The 23,707-nt window shown below is 42.6% G+C and overlaps 1 protein-coding gene across 1 annotated transcript in view; it reads left to right on the top strand.

Annotated features, from left to right (window-relative positions):
- The window catches only part of MUC4 (mucin 4, cell surface associated), a 102,025-nt gene extending 80,256 nt beyond the window's left edge, over nt 1–21,769 (top strand). Inside the window, exons 26-29 of the mRNA XM_029616199.1 lie at nt 1,117–1,299; nt 4,923–4,966; nt 5,054–5,160; nt 21,002–21,769. Coding sequence (XP_029472059.1) covers nt 1,117–1,299; nt 4,923–4,966; nt 5,054–5,160; nt 21,002–21,055 — 388 coding nt within the window. The 3' untranslated portion in view covers nt 21,056–21,769. The remainder of the gene's footprint in view (nt 1–1,116; nt 1,300–4,922; nt 4,967–5,053; nt 5,161–21,001) is intronic.
- Nucleotides 21,770–23,707: the final 1,938 nt, after the last annotated feature.

The raw sequence follows: 23,707 nt of genomic DNA, 5'->3' as shown, positions 1-23,707 counted from the left end.
GTAACGTTATCATGTTGTTTTTCTGTTCTTTGTAAAGGCTATGCCTGCGTGACAGTTCCCCTGTCCGAGTTTCAAGTTATATGTAAACCGATACGATGTGCAAACGGTTGTCGGTATATTAAAAAATGTTAAATAAAAAATAAAAAAAAATAAAAATTTCCAGTAGTCCAGACCTCCTCGTAAAACTGGACTCCCAGCTGCTTTTAGTGGGCTAACATAAGATTCAGCCCACAGAGAGATTGCACTTGAGCTCCTGGAACCGTTTTGTAAACCCTAAAAGCTTGCATTTTATTAACCTCCATTAACCTTATATATGACTATCATTTCAACCCAACTGCTTTTTTTGTTGTAGCTGTTTTTTTTGTTTATTTTAGGTCATTTAATTTTTGCTGGGCTTACATTTTACTCCCTTTCTGCTTTCCAAACTAAGCATCACTTAAGGGTGTTTTGTTACTTGTTCTGAGAAACCAAGATGTGAAACGAGTTGGCTGGGATTGTTCTTCCGGGAGTGGCCGTGCCGCTTTTCCACGGAGGAGGGATCCTTCACGTTTTTGGTTTCTGGAGGACTGACGTTTTTCACGTGGACAGGAAGGACCGGGTGGCAGGGCTGCCCTGCCGCACCAGGCCGGTTACTTCCAGAGGCGCGGGGCGACGTATTATTTTATTTCTTGCGCATCTTTTCTGTGCCGCGCCCAGGGAGGGTGAAATCTTAGGGCAGCCCGCCTGCTTCGGGTCCGTGCACGGATTTTCGCAGCGACCTCCTGAGGCGCCATTACGCGTCGCTCCGGGGCACGTGCGGGCGGGCGCAGCTTCCCGTGTGTACACTTTCGCGCACCTCCTTTTTGAAAATTTAAAGTTATATGTGCGAATGCCGACGCTGCCTCGGGCCTGCCGAGGACACCTCCCGCTTAGTGCAAGTAAAGCGTGTGTCGAGTGGGGTCCTCGTGGGCGCTTTTGCAGGCGGAACCCCCCCCTAAGCTGATGGTTCGGAGCATCGCTCGTTACCGGGCTTTGAAAAATCGAGCCCGTAAGGCGGTAAAGCGCGGCGCCGGGCAGATCTCTGCTGTTGCGGGATGCAGGTTTAACCCGCTCACCATTCATGTTCCCTCCTTGCAGCTGTGTCCCTTTCTCTATCTATTCGCCCTTCGGCGAGCGCTGTCAGAACCTCTCCATGAACCTCGCCGCTTTCTTCGGGATCCTGTTCGGATCGCTGGCCTTCCTCTTCCTGCTGATGCTCGCCGCCTTCCTCGCCATCTACTGCTACAAGAAGAGAAACCAATGGCCAGGGGACGACGAAAGGTAACATGAACTTTTTTTTTTTGCTGATTTCACGCGTTTATGACTTTGAAAATCTGTCCCTAAAGAGCCGCCGAGCAGGGAACTTAAACGGTTGAAATTAATTAGTGAACTCTGCCCGGATATTCGTCCGCAGCCAACCGGGTAAAGTTACAGTTGAATATCCAGTTACGTCCGTCTGCATAAAACTTGTGCGGTTAGATTTAAGGAGCTATTTGTGTGGTTGTGCTTAGACAAATGTAGTCGGTTAGTACTGAATATCGCACTGACCTGCTGAATACGAACCTCCCCCCCCCCCCCCCCCCCCCCCCCCCCCCAGCCTCTTTTATGTTCAGTTAAATCTGTGGAACCAAAATAAAAAGGGGATCAGTTAGAATCCAATTCAATCCACATATAAATCTCAATTTTTCATTTTACTATTTTTAATTAAATTGTTTTGTATGTTTTTTTATAATAAGGAGACAGAGCCTCAGAACTGGTATCTTAGGTTATGACCTAAGATTGTTAAACCAGTAAGTTCAATCACCAGCTCAATTTTGTAAGTCTCTTTTTCTGCTTTAAAATAAAATGCCAATGTTGCAAATTGTTTTAATTCTCAAACATTCTCAAAACTGCTATGAGATCAATCTTTGCATTTTTAAATTCTCAAAACTGCTGTGAGATCAATTTTCTTTGTTGGAATTTTGTTTTTATAATAGGGATGATGCAATTAATCCCTTCTGTATATCTTAACCAATGATAAAAATATTTCACTAAATACAAAAACATCTGTCCATATTGGTAACTTATATCCCAATTTGTAAGCCCAAAATCTTATAGCTTGCACAACTGTGTAATAGTTTCAGAATCTGACTGACTGAAACTTGCGCTGTTTGTAATCTTGCTTTGATGTGGTTTCTTTTTTTCAGCGATCAACTTGCTGCACAATTAAATTGAAGCCAGCAAGAAACAGCTACAAAGTATCAAGGAGGCATGTTACAAATTCTCAAAACTTATTGCTGATGTCTAGCCAAAGCAATGCACGCCTCTCTTGAATGGCTGTTGTATCTGCTGATTTAATACAGCAAAAGGCACTTATCTGAAACTTGTAGCGTCATTCTGGTTTTCTTAGCTTAACAAGTCAGTGCCGTGCTCCACCGCCAACGTTAACGTTTTGCTAAACGCTGCTTCAGGGCTGATTCTGGAAAATGTATCTCATCTGAAAGCTGAGAGATACATAGAATTTGATAATTTGAATAAAGATTTAAAAATTTCTTAACAGAGATTTATATTGGTGACCCACGATCCAGTTAAATCTGTGCACACAGCAATTTTCTCCAGCCAGACACATGGAAGGGGAAGAGAAGGAATAGGTGAATTATGAAGTATTCAGAGTTGAGTGGTTAAAACTCTATTTTTACTGCCTAGATCTTCTGGATATCGACCCCCTTAATATTTATTAGGTTTTCAGCACATGTACAAAGGAAGAAGTTATCAAATTAGGACAAGAATCAGCTAAAAAGGAACAGAGTGGTGCTCCTTGTAAAAATGCCCATTTATTAAGCTCATAACGATGGAAATATAATATGCAGAAGCCAAACTAGAAAGACTGTAAAGCCCATGGCATGTAAAAAAGGAAAAGTCACTGTTCAGGCTGGCCAAAAAAGAGAGTCTGTCCTCTATATTTTAAATCCTTCTGACGGTAAAAAATAAACCTTAATCCAGGGCCCCTATAATCTACACACCTGCTTGATGGCAGGGCTGGTGCAAGAGTATTTGGCGAACCTTTGGTCATGTCCGTCCTCCCTCAGCTTACCTCTAGCATAGCAATCCTTCCTACTGCTGGAAGTGGCTCCAGAACGGTGCTCCTTCCTGTAGTGCTATTAGCATTGCAACAGCGCCCCCCTCTGGGCCTTGTGCCAGCAGAATTTTGCCGCCCCCCCCCAAAAAAAAACCTTGACGCTCTGGGCAGCCACCCAGCTTGCCTAATGGAAGCACCAGCCCTGCCTTGTAGTGCCCCTGAAATGAACAGTCAAGAGGATTCAGCTATCTCAAAGGAAGTAGAAACGTGTGCTCGGTCAAATGCCCCTTATTGCCTGCCATTCAGTGCTGCATTTTCTGCACGCAAACTCCCGACGCAGGAAGGATGGCTACGTGCAGAAAATGTACCATCCTAAATGGGAGTACTGCGCTCAGAGCCCTCACGTGGAAATCCCATGCAAATGAGGGCATTAAGCAGTAACCCCCAAGGCGTAAAGTCCGCATTGGACCAGCGCAAACGTTTTTTTTTAGTGCTCAAAATTTAACTCCAGGTCAGAGCTTGAGTTACGTTTCCAGTGCTATTGCACTGGCACTTGAAACCAAAGAAAGATTTTAAAATGTCTGCGGATAAGTACAGACTTATTCGGGTGAGTGGTGGCAGCAGCCACTTACGTAGATAAATCTGCACGTATCCGGCAATCTGGCACAGGTCACTGCCAGATAGATAAATAAATCGGTATTTACCAGGCTAAGTGGAAGCCACAGCTGTCACAGATACCTCCTCCCTCCCCCCGCCTCCCTTTCTGTTTTAAAATGTACATTCAGCCAGTGCCAAACACACATTTTAAAACTCCCAATGCAGTTGCATAACATTAGCTCACTGTATCAGGATTAAAAAATTTTTTTTTTACCTGAGCGTTAAAAATGTGTCATGGAAACCAGCGCACAGATTTTTTTAAATCTTAGCTTATTGCATCGGCCTGCAAGCTTTTAAAGAAGGAGATGAAGATTTCTTCCAACTTGCTAAAATAACCCTTCTCCCAGCTGTTGATAATTTCTTCCTCAAAACAGAGCAAGGAAAGTCTTGCCTCACAAATCTGCTTCATTTTTTTGAAGGGGTTAATAAACAAAACATGTGGATAAAGGTGAACCGGTAGATGTAGTGTATTTGGATATTCAGAAGGCGTTTGACAAAGTTCCTCATGAGAGGCTTCTAGGAAAAGTAAAAAGTCATGGGATAGGAGGCGATGTCCTTTCATGGATTACAAACTGGTTAAAAGATAGGAAACAGAGAGCAGGATTAAATGGCCAATTTTCTCAGTGGAAAAGGGTAAACAGTGGAGTGCCTCAGGGATCTATACTTGGACTGGTGCTTTTCAATATATTTATAAATGATCGGGAAAGGAAAACGACGAGTGAAGTTATCAAATTTGCAGATGATACAAAATTATTCAGAGCAGTTAAATCACAAGCGGATTGTGATAAATTGTAGGAGGACCTTGCGAGACAGGAAGATTGGGCATCCAAATGGCAGATGAAATTTAATGTGGACAAGTGCAAGGTGTTGCATATAGGGAAAAATAACCCTTGCTGTAGTTACATGATGTTAGGTTCATATTAGGAGCTACCACCCAGGAAAAAGATCTAGGCATCATAGTGGATAACACATTGAAATCATAAGGGACAAAGAGATGTATATAGATGCATGATTTGGGATTTGGTGGAGAGATATTTGCTGGGAGATTTCAAATCTGAAGGTTCAGAGATTAAAATTTGCAAACATTGAGAAGGGATAGGGGATAGCGAGGAGAAAGGAAGGTCGGAGAGGTGGACAGGAGAGAATCTGCAGAATCTTCACTGCATCTTGCCGGTTTCTTCTCTTTCAGTTTGCTGAAGACCGATTTTTTTTGGAAAAGCGCCCCGTTTTCACGTAAGTAGATTTTCCCCACATTTCATAGGAGACTGCGATACACTTCTTAAACGTTCTTGCTTAACGTTTAGGCCTTTGTGCTTTCAGCCTTTTCCAAGATGGAAGACACAATTCTGGGATCCGCGCCATCTCCCAACGAGCCCTCTTTGAAGAGCTGGAGACCCAAACTTGATAAAATTGATCCGTCGGCCCTGGTAGGTCTACGTTATCTTGATACAGTCTAAGAATGGAGCACAGTTATAAAATCCAAAACTAGAAGTACTGGATTTATTTATTTATTTATTTTAAAGCATTTTTATACCGTTTTAGAAAAATAAATTTTGTCAGAACGGTTTACAAAAGTAAAATAAAAATTAAAAGAAACAATCAAAATCAAATTAAATTTAAAATATACATAAAAAGTAGACAATAGCTAGATAGGATTCTAGCATAAAAATAAATCAATTACTCAGTAAAATAAACAATAAAATATTGCTGCCGTGGGACTTACTATTCCTGAGGAAAAGGAGAAAAAGGGATTATACTCACTACAAAAAAAACAGGCATAGGGCAGAACCTTACATATTCTAAATCCTTATGTGCGTCCTCTTGATCATATTAATCTTTCTTTAGCGGGGTTTATACCATAGCTGGCAACAGCACTAACCAGTACCTGATCAATGCAATCTTCTATCCCTGAAAGCTTTATTAGACTTCAGTAAAAAGTGAATTCATTTTTTTAACAAAACAACTCTAGAGGGTAAGTGAAATAATCGAATTTCCAGCACACAAAAAAGTCTGTCCAGGTAATCCATTAGTTGTACAACAACACCACCACAAAATCTCTGTCCAGATAATACTTTTGGTACACAGAATAGTTCAAAGGGAGCAGATATCACTACTATTACTGCTACTGCTGCTAGTCGTCATTCCTATAGTGCAATTAGAAATATACAGTGCTGTACAAATACACTCAACAGACAGTGCCTTCTCTGTAGAGCTTACAATCCAACACAGGCAAACAGACAAGACAAAAGAGACTTTGTTAATTTTATTTATTAAGAAAATTGTAAAACAACAACAAAGCTAGGATTAGAAGAAGCAGGGGTTAAGATTACCTCAAAAAGGTAAGGAGCTGCACAATGAATGCCCTTCTAGGTGAGTAAGGCGATCATGAACTATATATGCGGGAAGGGATAGGAAGCCAATATAGTGACTGGAGAGAGAGTTTATATGGCTGTGACCACATTTGCGAAAGATAAGCTGGGCAGCCGAAATTCAGGTAGGTCGTAGTAGAGAGAGAGATCCTTCACGAGACATGTGAAGAGCAGGTTGCAGTAGTCTTAAGTGGGAGGTGGCGAGAGAGTGGATTCAGAAAGGAAGGGATGGAAATTTGTGATGTTATAGAGGAGAAACGACACGTTTTAGCAGAGTTTTGTATGTCCATACAGAAGGAATGAGAAGCTTCGAAGATAACCAGGTTATGTGCTGAGAGGACTGGAAGGCTGATAGTGTTATCCAGAGGAATAGGGAAAGGGGGAAAATGGAAGTTAATTTGGGGGGATAGATAATTAAACCTATCTTGGCCATGCTGAGTTTAAGGTGATGGTGGGGCATCAAGCCACAATGTCAGATAAGCAGGCTGAGACCTGGGGCTGGATTCCTGATGACATTTCTTTGTGCAAACAGGTAGATCTGGGAATTATGAGCATAAAAATGGTACTGAAAGCCATGGGAGATCAGTGTTATCCAGTGCCTTTGAGTTCTCTCGACTGGATTATTGTACCTCCCTGTATTTGGGCATTACTGAGGCCAGCCTAAAATCAGATCAGTAGCTGCAGAATACTGCGGCTCATGTTGCATTTGGTGTCTCCAGATTTACCCTTGTTTCTCCTCTTCTCTTAGAGCTCCAATGGCTTCCTGTACATTATAGGATACTTTTCAAAGCATTATGACTGACATTTATAGCTCTTGCAAAAGGCAGGCCCAAATACCTTGCTAATTTATTAATGCCTTAGAAGCCAGCTAGAGATATGATCTTCCCCGAAAAGAACGTTTCTGATTACCTTCACCCAAAGAAATATTTCTGGAAGGTACTAACATAGTAACATAGTAATGATGGCAGAAAAGGACCAAACGGTCCATCCAGCCTGCCCAGCAAAGCTTCTTGTGGTAGTATCTGCCACGCCATGCAGGTTACCCCCCCATGTTTCTCTTAATGGTAGCCACTGCCGCTCCATGCAGTTATTCCCAAGCCTTATCATAACCCGTTAAGAAAACCATTTACTGCTAGCAACACTTATACTGGGTGATGAGCATTCTTGAAAATTCAGACAGTGCTGACGTGTTTTGCTTATGGTATTGGCCTTAGCAGCAGTCCTGTGCTTTTTCATGTATGTCTGCCTATCAAGTACCCCAGACCGAAAAATCAGGTCCCATGTTCGTCGTTGTCTGAATCCAATTCCTCTTCCAACCCCCATCCCATCTGCCTTCAAAGGTGGAGAGTGATGTTGCAGTTCATCCCATGCCTTCTGTTAAGGGTAGTGACTGCTGCTCCTTGATGGTTACCCCCAAGCTTATCAGTTCCTGGATACTAAGGAACGTATCTTTGAGTATCAGGCCCCATTGATATGGAATGCACCGCCTTTTACTTTTGTATGGAGAGCGACTTTATAAGGTTTAGGCACATGATTAAGACTTGGCTCTTTGAGCAAGTTTTTGAACAATTTCTATTTTATTACTCGATGAAAATTATCTGCTCAGATTTTAATAAAGTATTAAAGGATTTGCTCTCCTACGTCATCTTTTGTTTTCTGTTTCCATGTTCTTAATTTCAAATGGTACAATTTTATTTTTTTTTCTTTGTGTATTTTATGCTATGTTCTGTTATTTGTATTTGTCCTAAATGAAATGAAGAAAGCGTGCTTGCGGGAACTTGCTGGTGCACTGGTTACTAACCTTAGCAGAAGGCATGGAGCTTATTACCCTTAACTAATAAGCCTGGATGCTTTTAATGCAACTGAAACATTGCTCCCCGCTTCAATGGCAGGGGGAAAACAGGGAATTGGGTTCAGACATCAACCAAGAGGGCCCTGACTTCTGATACGCAGACATAAGGGAAAAAGCACAGGACTGCTTCTACCTTCAAGCCCATAAGCAAAGCACATCAAGCAACACTATGAATTTTCATAAAAGCTCACCACCCAGTAAAACACGTTACTAGCTGACATTTTTATGGGCATCATAAGGTTTGGAGATAAATGCACAGAGCGACAGTTATTTTGCCTGGTAATTTCAATGTTATACCAAAAAAAAATGTCAGTGGAAAAATGACTTTGATATAACACACAAGAGGAAAATCTGTGGAAAAGTCATTATTCCACTGATTTCTTTTTTGTTCTAACATTGAAATTCCCAGACAAAATAAAATAATAACTGAAAATGTAGGTCCCTAATTATTTTGTACACCGTTTTGAAATTTTTATGAAAATTGGTATAACAAGTAAATATTAACATTATGATTACCTTTACCGGAGCACCAAAGAAACAAATTTATAGAGATAAGATAAAAGGGTTCACAGTGAAATCCAGAAGGTGGCTGTAGATGGTGAGCTCCCATCCTCCTTCATAAACACAGACCTTTAATCCTGTTTCCTGCGCTTTAAAATATGATTGGAGATCCACCTAAAAGATCCTTGCCAATAATGCGGGCAGAGCGGAGTGTCTGACCCAAAAGAGCAACTAAAAAACTGATATTGGAGAAAGCTGTGGTTACAGAGAATGCCATGTGTGACGAGGAATCCCTGGGTGAGTTGGGCCTCCTAGGAGACATGCTGGACACAATTAGAGATGTCATGAGTAAAAGAGGCACACAGATTGAAACTAGCTTGGAAACAGAAGGAAATGGTAGTAGCTCAAATTACTAATCTGGTGGCCACCGTCACTGAAAACTCTGCCAGACTGGATAGCTTCCAGGCGTGTGTGGAATATTTAGAACTCAATATGACAAGTATGACAGATGTAGGGCAATGGCTTGACAAACCCGAAAAGTTAACTCAGCAGTTGACAGACAAACAAGACAAAATGGAAAATAGAAGTCAACACAATAATATTAGGATCACGGGCTTACCCGAAGGCACGGAAGGCTCCGATCTGGTCAGATGGTTTGCAAAATGACTTTCACAAGTGATGCATTTACTTCAACTAAAACAACAACAAATTTGCGGACGATACAAAATTATTCAGAGTAGTTAAATCACAAGTGGATTGTGTTACATTACAAGAGAAAGGCAACCAAAATGATAAAGGGGTTGGAACAGCTCCCCTATGAGGAAAGGCTGAAGAGGTTAGGGCTGTTCAGTTTGGAGAAGAGACAGCTGAGGGAGGATATGATAGAGGTCTTTAAGATCATGAGAGGTCTTGAATGAGTAGATGTGAATTGTTTATTTACACTTTCGGATAATAGAAGGACTAGAAGGCATTCCATGAAGTTAGCAAGTAGCACATTTAAGACTAATCGGAGAAAATTATTTTTCACTCAATGCACAATTAAGGTCTGGAATTTGTTGCCAGAAGATGGTGGTTAGTGCAGTTAGTGTAGCTGGGTTCAAAAAAGGTTTGGATAAGTTCTTGAAGGAGAAGTCCATTAAATGCTATTAATCAAGTTTTCTTAGGGAATAGCCACTGCTATTAATTGCATCGGTAGCATGGGATCTTCTTGGTGTTTGGGTAATTACTAGGTTCTTGTGGTCTGGTTTGGCCTCTGTTGGGAACAGGATGCTGGGCTTGATGGACCCTTGGTTTGACCCAGCATGGCAATTTCTTATGTTTCTTATGTTCTTTTGTAATCCTTAAGGTGATCAGGGCACATAGAGCATTGGCGTTGAAGCCAATGAGGAATGCTCATCCTCATGCTGTGTTAGTACATTTACACAACTACAGAATGTAGTAGTAGTCAGGAATGCGAAAATTCAAATAGAAGAAAAAATAGCAAATTCGGTAAAATGGGGGGACATTTTTTGGATATGTTAGTGATAGAAGGAAAGTGGCATTGTGAGACTCAAATGTGAAGGGGAGGAATATGTAGATCCTGATGAGGAAAAAGCAAAATTGCTTAAGAAGTATTTGTGTTCGGCGTTTACTGTGGAAGGGCCTGGAGCAGGACCACATAAAACAAACCAAATAAGATAGAAGAAAAGAGGTAAACCTCAAATGATTTTCAGAACAGTGGATTCGTGATGAGCTAACTAAACTTAAAGAAGATAAGGGGATGGGACTGGGTGGGATACATCTGAGGGTATTAAGAGAATTTAGAGAAATCCTGGCAGCATTGTTGGTTGACCTTTTCAATGCTTTTTTTAGTCTGGAGTAGTTCCAGAGGACTGGAAAAGGAGGGATGTGGTTCCTATTCATAAAAGTGGAAGGAGGAGGCTGGGAATTTTGGTCAGTTAGTCTGGCCTCTGTAGTGAGCAAACTAATGGAGTCGCTGCTAAAAGAGGATAGTGAAATCTTTGGAATCCAATGGATTGCAAGACCCGAGGCAGCATGGTCTTACCAGAGGTAGATCTTGTCAGACAAATCTGATCAATTTCTTTGATTAGGTGACCAGAGAGTTGAATCAAGGTAGAAGAGTGTGAGATGTCGTGTACTTGGAGTTCAGCAAGGCATTTGACACAGCTCCGAGCAGAAGACTTATAGATAAATTGTGCCATCTTGGTATGGCTCCTAGAGTGACTGACTAAGAAACTGGCTGAGTGGGAAGCAACAAAGGCAGGTAGTAAATGGAGTTTTCTCTGAGGACGGGGTTGTTACTAGCGCTGTGCCTCAGGGATTGGTCCTTGTATTAAGGGGTGGCTTGGCCAGGACCCTGAATAAGCATGGCTTTTTCTAGAGTGTGGCAGTGGAGGTTCTTGACCTTGCTTCGTTGCTTTTTCTTCCTCAGTTATCTGCAATGGTCCAAAGAGTGTCCAGATCTAATCCCAATGATAGCGCACACATTACTTGTCTGGAGGAGCTTGTTTCCTTACTTAATCATAATCCAAATCTTTCTATTCATACTTTCAATGACAAAACACAGACTTGGTGGGATATGGGTCTGAGACACATTGGACAATTATGGGATGGCAAAGGGTGGATACCTTTTGATTAACTTCAGGCAGATCATTGGTATATTTTCAACATCTCCTGTGCTTCCTACCAAACTGAGAAGTGATTCTTAATATGGAGAGAAATGGCTGGGCCCAGACATCACCTTCTGCATTTGAAAATGCTTTAATGGACGAAGATTTAAATAGGAAGATCATTCCAGTTCTTTATAAATCCATTCAGGCTAAGGGGGAAGTTCCATTATCTATTATAAATAAGTGGAATGCTGGTTTGGGCCTAGAACTAGACTGCGTTGAGCATGGGGAACACCGCCTCTTAGTGGTGCAGGATGGCGGGGTGAGGCTGGAGTAAGGCTTGGGCAGTCTGGTTCAGCTGAAAAAGGCTTGGACTAGAACAGGCTGCAGGTAAGGCTGGACTCAAAGCTTGAACTGGAACGGAGTGCAGGTAAGGCTGTAACCAAGGCTTGAGCCTGAACATAGTACAGGCAAGACTGGAACTCAGGCTGGGGCAGGAACTGACTAAGACAGGACAGGATAAGTCAAGGATAACATGAAACAACATAAAGGTCTGAAGGTAGCGTTACAGAAAAGCCCCAGGGGAAAAGATAAGGTAAGGCCTACATAGGCCACAAAGCAGAGATAAGAGCAGGAAAGACCCAGGGGCTACAAGGCAAACCATACACACCCACACAAGCTCCCTTTCATCTCTCACACATACATCCTCACACAGGCTACCTATGTCTCTCTCTCACGCAGCCCTTCACACAGGCTAGCACCCTCACATACACACGATCCCTTTTTCATACACACAAGCTCCCAATCTTTCACACACATACACACTCCTTCACAGTCTCCTCATATAGGCTCCCTCTCTCTGACACCCACACTCAAGCATCCCCCCCGCTCTCTTACCTCCCATGCTCTCTCTGTCACCCTCCCCTCTCTTACACCCCTCTCCCTGCTCTCACCCTCCCCTCCCCCACACCTCCTCCCCTCTTTCACACCCCTCTCCTCTCTCATACCTCTTCCCCTCCTCCTCTCTCACACCTCTTCCTCTCCTCGCGCACACACACACACACACACACACACACACATATTCTCTCTCACCGGGGCCTTTATCTTCACCGTGAGCGGAGCACACTCCATTCGCAGCACATGGGAGACTTCCATCTTTGCCACAAATGGCGCTCCAGAGCCTTCATCTTTGCTGCGAGCGGAGAGTGTCCCGCGTCATATGCGGGCCGTCTTCTTCGCGCCCTCCATTCGCGGAATGCTGGGGTCTCCTCTGCTATTTTCTGCACAGAAAATGGCAATTCTGCGAAGGGGGGAATTCTGCGCAAATTCTGCGCTCCACAGTAGTGCAGAATTCCCCCAGGAATAATAGATGCTGGGCTGGCTGGAACAAAGCTGTAACCCAGTTTTGGGGATGGCAAAGCTATCCGAAGTTGTTAAAATGATGTTTGTGGGGCAAGATGGCGGCATAGACGCCACGTTGAACGGTCATGGGGCAAGATGGCGGCATAGACGCCACATTGAACGGTCACTGAACACTGCTCCTTTGAAAATTTTCCTTTTTCCAGTGTGTGCAAACGCAATCATGCCTTCGAAAAGAAAAGGGAAGGTGAGGATCTTCCCACCAGACCCCTTACCTCCCTCGGGGCAGTTGGACATTGTTCGTTTCATGCGGCAACTGGAGCAGGAGGAGGGAGCCGGTGAATTGGGCTTGATCCCCCGCGGGGGAGAGCAAGGAGCTCTAACCAACGAGGCGTCCCTCAGCCCCGACGACAGACCGCCCCCGGCACGGGGAGAACCCGACCGGGACGCTCCCCAGACGCAGGCTGATGACACGGCCAGCGCGAGGGGGGGGGGGGGTGGAAAGCGACTCGGGGAGAACGCCGGGTGCAGAGGAAGTTGCACAAGCAGGAGAGAGCTTTGCTGGTGCGGCAGCTGCGGGGACCTCGAGCCTGGGAGCCTCCCGAAGGGAGAGGGAACAGGAGGAGGGATCGGCAGATGGAGCCCTGGTAACATCATCACTCGGCGAATTGGGTGAGTCTCTGGGTTCACCTACTAGACCGGAAGCAGTGACATTGGAGTCACTGTGGGACTTGATGGTAGGTCAAGGGCAATCTATGAGACGGCTGGAAAAGAAAATGGACTCCCTAAATTATAATTTTCAGCAAAAAATACTTGGAGTACAAGAACAGGCCATAGAGACTAACAGTAAAATTTCAGAGGCTGCAAGTAAAATTCAGTCTCTTCAGGCTGTTAACGCAGCCGTGATTTATAGGAGTAATGAAGAGGCCTCAGACAGCTTTCATGGCAGGCAGGAAGAGAGAAGGCAAAGAGGGTTTGTCCTCCCGAGCCTCTTCCTTTTATTGTACATTCATACAAAGGCAGATGATGTATCATTACATGATTGGCTACTTTCCCATAGCAACAGAAGAGTCATTACACCATTGGCTTTGGCTCAGGGGGTGTGCACGGATCATATCATTGGCTGCTGAAATCTATACCTCCTGACTTTGTCCTGCCTCTGACTAGGGAAAACCCAGCCCTTCTTTCAGGCTATCAGGATTAATTATAGGCCAGAGAAATACATGAAGTCAGGTATCCTCTCCTAGGCAGAGAGGCTTAAGCACAAGTGATGCTTTTATTCAGGCAAATGTCAGGGAGAAGGGAAGTTAATGTTTAAACCCTGAAATGGCTTGCTGGCAAGCGCATATTTCCCACATCTCACCCTTTTTGTTTTTGTTTAGGGCAGCTCAGTAAAGCTTTAGACCCTTACTGAAATCTGTTATGTCTTGGTATGGGCTGGTAATAGGGGAAGAGGGATTATGGAGAGAAGAAAGCTGATTCGGCGTGGTGTGCCAGCCACCGATGAGCTTCTGAATCTCCATATCACCCAGAGCAGGTGCAGGTGGTGTGCCAACTCTGCAGGGCTCATGATTTCCTATTAGGCATCTTACAAGACATCTTTGTATCCGGGCTGAGAGCAAGGTTTCAATATGGATATGAGGGTTGGGTATGCACTGAATACAGCATCACAGGCAAACAATTAAGACAATTACAGTAATTATAATAGAAATCACCCCTTTTGAGACCAGAAATATCAGGGAGTCAGGACCATAGCCAGTCCCATGGAGAAGTTGGTATTCTGCCTGAAAATGGTGCATCAGCAACCATGGTTTCTATCTGCTCTATGGTATGTGTGAGGTTTGCTTTATAAACTGATATGTACACACAGCAATGAGATCCAATTAATGCACAAACACCACCCTTTAAGGCTAAAATGGTTTGTAAGGTATAGCTGTTCTGAATGCTACTTCTCTAATCTGAGAGACTTTTGTTGTAAGTAGTTTTAATGCATGGACTGTCTGATTAAATATGGCAGTCGTCCAGTTAGCTAGGATGTGTAAGTCCCTGTAATTCATAGCTGTTCCCATTGGGGGAAACAGGCTTCTAGCTATCTGAGTTTCTGTAAACTTTTCTATGGGATTATTTATCGCCTCCCTTTTGTTACGGAGCCTTGCTTTGGGTAAATTTTTGACTGCATAGTAAGAGGGGAGGATGTAGCCTAAAGTGCATCTGTCTTTCCATCTTGGGGAAATGTACATATATGCTCTACGCCCACATAACATCCATATGTTTCCTAACAGATTAGTGGACATGTCATTGGTTATCATTTGGGCTATATAACTACAAAAGGTAAATCCTTCATCCCCTCTATACTTTCTGTACCTGCTTGGGTCTCCCACTGCACATCCTGAAATCTGCCAATTGCATACATATATATGGTATAACTATGCAAGTGTTCAGTGATTAATACAAAGGTTCAGTTACAATATGGATATTTCCCACCTGAATTCCCTTTCCCATCCCCTGTATCATAGTCCCAACAAAGAGCGGCAGTCTCTTGAATACAGCTACCAATGTGTAGAATGGTATTATTAACTGGAGAGTTAATGAAAACCTCTCTGTAAAGGATAATTAGTCCATACTGTAAGGTTAAATGGTACAGCATGCATCAGTAGTTCTCCGCAGGCATGGGTTGGCATGTGTGTGCAGATCCAACAGTCTGTTCGATTCAACAGGTGTGAAAAGTTCTGTGCATGTTGTTCTGTCAGAGTCCTTGTTCTGAAATCGCCATAGCTGGAGAAATAAGGCAAAGGAGGAGGATGCAGAACACAATTGTTAATGAGTTGGCATTCAGGCAAGAAAAAGCGGCTAATAAGTTCTCTGGAGTTTTCTCAAGGCCTTGCTGTTCTAAGAGTTGTGCAGATTGGTTGGATAGGGCCTTGATCTGTCCCCAGGTCATGTGGTGCTGCTTTTTGCAAGGAGTCCGGTCTCTGTCCTTCTGAGGGCTGTGGAGGCTCATGGAGAAGTTTGGGATCGGGTCCTGTAGACCTGGACACCTTTCCATCTTTCCACGGCTTGATTGGACCTGTGGAAGCAAGCAGAGAAACATATCCTCGTTCCCCATTTTAAGGGAACGGGACCGTACCAGACATTAAATATTCTATACAAAACTGATGGCTGTGGGTGACTAACCCTAGTCCCATAATGATTACTCATGGCTGTGTTCTTATGTGAACCTGATATGTTTAGATGATTTAAAGTGATTTAAAACAATACTTTGTTCTTGTTCAGCCAGTCCTTCTTAGGGAAAAATCCAGGGGCAATTATCCCTCCTTTTTGTTTTTGTTTGGTCCAGAGCTCTTAAGGGTATGATTTGCTCTCTCCACAATGGCTTGCCCTGTGGTGTGGGATGCCAAATAAGTATTTAATGTTCAATTATAGACAAAATTCATGTAAAGGAATGGCTGCAGTAAGCAGAGCCATTTTTAGTTTTCAGAACGTAACCCCATTATCAAGAAAGTTTTTATGCAGTGATCAATTTTCATTCAGTAAAATAGCAATAAATGTAAATTAATCGTTTAAAGGAAAAGTCATTTGCAGTAAGCTGAATCAAATGACAAGTATATTAGAGATTGCATTAAACATATGTTACACAAGACTGACACATATTCATTCATCTTGCAAATATTAATTTACACAAAACTGACACACATTCATCCATCCTGCAAATATTTCTTGCATCAAGGCAGACAACAGATAACACATAATTTAAGCTAAAAATCTTATCAAAAAGTTATCAAAAACAAAATTAGATCAAGGATCAAAAGTCAAAAGTCAAAAGGCATTTGGAAAAATGTTAAAATAAACTGCAAAGTGTCATCTTCACATCTCCTCATGGCAGGAAGGCTGTAAATCTGGAAAATATTAAAAACTGGCATACAGCAAAAAATTTACTAAGGTAAGGATTAAAGTGAAATTCTTACTTTTTTAACCTTGGATAAATCAATTCCATTATTCAATTTAATAAAATCAATTTGGATTTGCAAGAAAAGGTTTGGGAGGGATTGCTTTATATGTAGCAACCTCTGTCAGTAAAAAATTATAAGGTTCAGAATTCTGTAATAATTTTGTGAAAAAGAAAATAAAACTGAAGTGTCCTTAATACAGAAGGTCTGTAGGCCTGAAAAATAAAAACTATTATACAACAGAATTATTAAAACAATAATATAATATAACTTGTAGAATAACATAGCGCCTCCTAGTGGAGACCCCATCATTACTTTATAGATTGCAACTATTGTTCCAGGTTGCAATCAATAATACTCTGAGCTTAGATTCAATGTGGAGTATCAGAATAGAATTTCTTCTTATAATTATTAGAATAGGAAATTAAACACGCTGTTTGCTCAGCTCTGTCTGCTGCATGCTAAAGTGACTGTAACTACTATTAATCTGTCTGAGTTATAACATATATAAACTAGAGAGAGAAACTGCAGTACTAAGTCCAGTTTTTTTTCCTTTCAAAAGTTCTCCCTCCCTCCCCCATGAGTGGCTAGCAAGAGTTACAGAAAAAGGGGGGGAGGAGCAGTGTTTCTCAAAAGAAAAGAACTGCACCCAAGGAATTAATCCTTCAGTCAATAGAAACTTAAGCATTGTTTAACAATTGACCACAGACAATGGCTGGCCCAGGATTTGCTGATTCTTTGCAGACAGATACTATTTTTTTAAAAATCTGTGCGCTGGCAATTCAAGCAATTGCTTATAAACTTAAATCTCAGAGAAATGGAGTCATTTTAAATGTGAGCCAAATTAACTTTGTAAAAGGGAAATTTTCACATGTAATTTATACAGTATATTATTCAAATTTCAGTACAGTTTTTAACATAAGCTCTGCATACACTTTGTGGGGGAAAATATTCTCAAAGTATGCAGATTTTTTGTAACTGAATTAAAATACTAATAGAAACCATTTTTTCCAAATTTGTACTGTTTGTTAATAGTTACTTTGCCTAATCTGGTCTGCAAGAGGTCATTGAAGTGTATAATTAAATCAATTTTTTCATAGTGATATTTTCTTTGCTTGTAACGCATGAGTCTAATTAAATCCTTTTTTTCATATTGATATTTTCTTTGCTTGTAACGCAGGAGTCTAATTAAATCCTTTTTTTCATATTGATATTTTCTTTGCTTGTAACGCAGGAGTGTAGCTGCTTGGCCCAAGGTCTTACACGCTGATTTCTTTGAAGACCTGTGGGCATAGTCACTGCACATGGCACTTGCTGCCACACCCAGCTCTTTAATCCCCTTTGTGGTGGGGGAAGGGGGTTGCAGGCAAGATGGAGGAAGGCTAGTTTTTCTGACCTCAGTGTTTTCTATTTCCTGGTGGATGCAGAGGAAGCCACAGGAGCCATGTGAGTGTGTGTCTCCAGATGATCTATTTCATTTTCTGTCCCCCTTTGTTCATGGTTCTTTTCTGGGATGGGGAAGGCTTGAAGTCCTTCTAATAATTCTGTTTCTGTAAGGTTTTCTTTCTGCAGTTTCTGCTGAAATTCAATGCTAATCGCCCCACCCAGGCCAGGTGGTGGCTCTATTGTTCTCAAGGGTTGCTTTTCTGAAGAGATGGGGAAGGTGTGAATTTCTTGTGCTTTGGGTGTAGGTATGGGGAGCTGAGGATACAAAGAATTTGCTGTCTCTGAGGAAGACTGAGAAGATGGGGGAAGGGTATGTCTGCCTGCTTCTAAAAGCACATGGTTTGAAACTGCTGTTTTTAAACCTTTTTTTTTTCTGTGCGTTCGATGGCTTCTGTACATTTTTGCCAGATTAATCTTAGCTTTATGGGAGCTCTGGGAGCCGTATGAAGATAATTGCCGATTGAGATCCAATTCTGGGTATTTAGAGTTCCAGACTCCATGGAATACCAAGGGCAACGGCAAGCTATTTCACTTATTAATTTTTCTAAGTCCCCCAGGCTGACTTGCGCTATTTTTCTTCTGGTGATGAAATAATGATTATTGATGATTTGCTGCAGCTTTCTGGCATGTAGCCGCTGCTGTACAGTCAAATCATTACCCATTCTTACGAGTGTGGGGAACAAACTTGCTGAGAAATTCTTTTAAAAATTACAAAGAAGTACTTTTTTAAAAAATATTAACGATTGCAAATCTGTTGAACGGTACGTACCTAGGCTATGTCCAGCCGAAATAAGCATGGAGTTTATCATCACTGTCGCGGGTCACCAGATATAGGAGTAATGAAGAGGCCTCAGACAGCTTTCATGGCAGGCAGGAAGAGAGAAGGCAAAGAGGGTTTGTCCTCCCCGAGCCTCTTCCTTTTATTGTACATTCATACAAAGGCAGATGATGTATCATTACATGATTGGCTACTTTCCCATAGCAACAGAAGAGTCATTACACCATTGGCTTTGGCTCAGGGGGTGTGCACGGATCATATCATTGGCTGCTGAAATCTATACCTCCTGACTTTGTCCTGCCTCTGACTAGGGAAAACCCAGCCCTTCTTTCAGGCTATCAGGATTAATTATAGGCCAGAGAAATACATGAAGTCAGGTATCCTCTCCTAGGCAGAGAGGCTTAAGCACAAGTGATGCTTTTATTCAGGCAAATGTCAGGGAGAAGGGAAGTTAATGTTTAAACCCTGAAATGGCTTGCTGGCAAGCGCATATTTCCCACAGTGATTAGAGAGCAGATGGCCTGTTCTCGACGTTTGGAACTCCTGGAAAATAACATCAGGCATCTTAATTTGCGTATATTGAACTTTCCCAAAGTAGCTGGTGAAATTCCCTTCATTACTTTGAAGAGGCTCTTTAGGGAAGGTCTGGGATATACTGATGCAGATATGCCCTCAATAAACTTTTGCAGGTTTCTGAACAACAGACCTTTTGCTACAGGGAATCCTCCGTCCCAATCTATTCCTATGAACTTAACCAGCTTTTTAGAAAATTCTGAAACGGATGTTTTAGAACGTAATACTTTGTTAGTTGCGTTTATTACTGTCCAAGATTTGAATGGAGTGATGAGAAATTTCTTTAGAAAATTTCCTTTAATGTTCTATGGACAAGCAGTTAGAATATATCCGGATTTGGCTCAAATTACACAGATTAGAAGGAAAGAATTTCTTTCTCTTAGGCAGGATGTTGTGGCTCTAGGATATGTGTTTATACTTCGTTATCCCTGTAAATGCTGCCTAAGAAAAGGGGATGAATCCTTTATATTTTTTCAACCAGAGCAGCTCCGGCAGTTCTTGGATGCCCGTAGACCTATTACATCTTCCCCGGCTGTCTAAGAGGCAATTAGTATTGGTTCCAGTTTGATCTATGTTAAATGCCAATTTCATGTATTATTGATTCTTAAGAACTCCCACTTTGTTTCTTATGCCCCCAACTTCAGTCTGGTTTTCTCTTGTAAACAGTATTATGAATGAATAGGTAAAGTTTACAATCATGTTACAATATATAAATATTACTAGAGGAAATAGATATTGGATTAAATTTGTTTTTTCTTCTGTAGTAAGATTTCATTTGAAATTATATTATTTTATATCCAATATATGTAAACTACCTAAAGTAAAGTTTCCTAACTTGTAATTTGAAAATGATAAATAAAGAATTTAAAAAAAAAAAAAGATGTTTCCCTGAAAGAAGAGTCCAGATCAACACTAACCCCCCCCACTACCACACACACTAACCCCCCCCACTACCACACACACTAACCCCCCTCCCCCACTACCACACACACACACACACACACACACACCCTCAGCTGTATTTCTGAGATTTGAGCTTTTCTTCTTCAACCCTCCAGCCCTATCGTATTCACTTCCAAAAGCTTTGGCAGATTCAAAGCCATTCTTGGACTTCTGCTGCCCCTGGATTCCACATACACATGATCTTCTCAGTTAATATACCTTTTGGTTTTTAATATGATGATTTACAGTAAAACCATAAAGATAAGGAACAATGTGCAGTACTGTTAGGCATAAAATACACAGGGGATTCTCCATGAGGCTGCAGGCCTGAAAGACTGAGTGCAATTACACAGCTCAGGTTAGGACTTTTCAGCTTGGAGAAGAGATGGCTGAGGGGGGATATGATAGAGGTGTTTAAAATCATGAGAGGTCTAGAATGAGTAGATGTGAATCGGTTATTTACACTTTCGAATAATAGAAGGACTAGGGTCACGCCATGAAGTTAGCAAGTAGCACATTTAAGTCTAATCGGAGAAAGTTCTTTTTCACTCAACGCACAATAAAGCTCTGGAATTTGTTGCCAGAGGCTGTGCTTATTGCAGTTAGTGTAGCTGGGTTTGAAAAAGGTTTGGATAAGTTCTTGGAGGAGAAGTCCATTACCTGCTATTAATCAAGTTTACTTAGGGAATAGCCACTGCTATTAATTGCATCAGTAGCATGGGATCTTCTTAGTTTTTGGGTACTTGCCAGGTTCTTATGGCCTGGATTGGCCTCTGTTGAAAACAGGATGCTGGGCTTGATGGCCCCTTGGTCTGACTCAGTATGGCATATTTTATGTTCTTATGTTCTTATACTTTAATGACTGTGAGCAATTATCTGTTTTATCTTTCAGTCAAAAATAGAGAGACCTTCTCTGAAAACCGGAGTGGGGTCCCCCGAAGCCTGAGAGTATTTCTCTCTCTTAGCTGGATTGTTGAACTTCACAGATCCATATGCACTGAAGTCCGGGAAGAAATTGCAATTATGCCCTCATGTCATACCTCCTCATCTAGCGAAGAATTAATTGCTTGGTGTTTTTTTTTTTGGAAAATATTTGACCAAATATATTTTTTTTCTGAGAAAAGTTGTACATTGAGAAAGAAGTCAAAGGACTGTCTTGCTAGAGCAGGGGGTAGGTAACTCCGGTCCTCGTGTGTCTCAAGCCAGTCAGGGTTTTCAGGACATCCACAATAAATATTCATGAGATGCATTTGCATGCAGTGGAGGCAGAGCGTGCAGATGCCTCTCATGAATATTTGGTGTGGATATCTTGAAAACCCAACCAGCCTGCAGCCCTTGAGGACCGACACTGCCTGCCCTTGTGCCAAAGGATAAGAAACAGAGGGTGAATGTGCTGGTGGTGATCCCATGAGCTAGATCTTTGCACAACATATGTTTTGCTCCTGCCTGAATATTGCTACAAAGGAATAATATATTTTTGTATATTTCTTTAGATTTGTGTTTGGGGGACTTATATTTTTTGTATCTGAGCAAAGTTTATGAATATAGCATATCTGGAGTATTTATAATTTATAACCTGGATTTATAAATGTAGTGCTTAGATTATTGGACATGCGGTATAATTTCTGTATTTCTGGTCATGTACTATTTAATAAAGCAATTGACCTAAAGACTTCCTTCAGTTTTATTATATTTCTAAAACAGCAGGTACTACCAAACATTTCGATAACTGTAACACAGATTTTTTTTTTTGCTTTAATTTAGTTTTCTTTCTGGAACGAAGAGATCTTAAGTCTTTAAAGTTTAATGAATGCTCCTCCTATTTAGCCAGGGCCACCATTATAAGAATCTACATAAATTGGCCAGGGGAGGAGGGAGAAAAACGTGCTGCTGTGCTGAGATCCTCATCAGAGCTCATGCGGGTATCCCAGGGAGACGCGTAACATGGGAAGACAGCACGGGCGGCTCCTCTGGAGCTTGCTGTCTAATATATATAGACACACAGGAAAGAACCACTGCAGCAGCCTCACAGGGTGTGTGTGTGTGTGTGTGTGTGTGTGTGTGTGCCTGGCATAGACGGCCATGTTCTCCGCTCCTTAGCTGACCACATAAGCTTTTCTACAAGGCTACAGCGTGGTGGGGATGTCAATTAGGGATGTGAATCGTGTCCTCGATCGTCTTAACGATCGATTTCGGCTGGGAGGGGGAGGGAATCGTATTGTTGCCGTTTGGGGGGGTAAAATATCGTGAAAAATCGTGAAAAATCGTGAAAAATCTAAAAATCGCAAAACCGGCACATTAAAACCCCCTAAAACCCACCCCAACCCTTTAAATTAAATCCCCCACCCTCCCGAACCCCCCCCAAATGAGTTAAATAACCTGCGGGTCCAGCGGCGGTCCGGAACGGCAGCGGTCCGGAACGGGCTCCTGCTCCTGAATCTTGTTGTCTTCAGCCGGCGCCATTTTCCAAAATGGCGCCGAAAAATGGCGGCGGCCATAGACGAACACGATTGGACGGCAGGAGGTCCTTTCGGACCCCCGCTGGACTTTTGGCAAGTCTCGTGGGGGTCAGGAGGCCCCCCACAAGCTGGCCAAAAGTTCCTGGAGGTCCAGCGGGGGTCAGGGAGCGATTTCCCGCCGCGAATCGTTTTCGTACGGAAAATGGCGCCGGCCATACGCGTATGGCCGGCGCCATTTTCCATATGGAAAATGGCGCCGGCAGGAGATCGACTGCAGGAGGTCGTTCAGCGAGGGTTCTGGCGCCTCGCTGAACGACCTCCTGCAGTCGATCTCCTGCCGGCGCCATTTCCATACGGAAAATGGCGCCAGCCATACGCGTATGGCCGGCGCCATTTTCCGTACGAAAACGATTCGCGGCGGGAAATCGCTCCCTGACCCCCGCTGGACCTCCAGGAACTTTTGGCCAGCTTGTGGGGGGCCTCCTGACCCCCACGAGACTTGCCAAAAGTCCAGCGGGGGTCCGGAAGGACCTCCTGCCGTCCAATCGTGTTCGTCTATGGCCGCCGCCATTTTTCGGCGCCATTTTGGAAAATGGCGCCGGCTGAAGACAACAAGATTCAGGAGCAGGAGCCCGTTCCGGACCGCTGCCGTTCCGGACTGCCGCTGGACCCGCAGGTTATTTAACTCATTTGGGGGGGGTTCGGGAGGGTGGGGGATTTAATTTAAAGGGTCGGGGGTGGGTTTTAGGGGGTTTTAGTGTGCCGGCTCACGATTCTAACGATTTATAACGATAAATCGTTAGAATCTCTATTGTATTGTGTTCCATAACGGTTTAAGACGATATTAAAATTATCGGACGATAATTTTAATCGTCCTAAAACGATTCACATCCCTAATGTCAATGAGGTCCCCAAGTGCACATAAATCTGCTGTGAAAATTATGCAGAATTTAAGGCATTCATGGGCGGCCGATACTTGAAAGGTATTCACGCAAAAGAAGCAAAGATTTTTCCGGTGGAAAGGAAGTTGTAGAAGGAGGGGGCCATTACAACCTGAAAGGCACATGGGGGAAGAGGGAGGAGGGTGGTCCCTGGCTCCCCGTGAAGATCTGTATGTGTGCAGATCTCTTATGGGCAGA

The sequence above is a fragment of the Rhinatrema bivittatum genome, chromosome 9, assembly GCF_901001135.1.
Source record: "Rhinatrema bivittatum chromosome 9, aRhiBiv1.1, whole genome shotgun sequence".
NCBI lineage: Eukaryota > Metazoa > Chordata > Amphibia > Gymnophiona > Rhinatrematidae > Rhinatrema > Rhinatrema bivittatum.
This window is presented reverse-complemented; position numbering and strand designations above follow the sequence as displayed.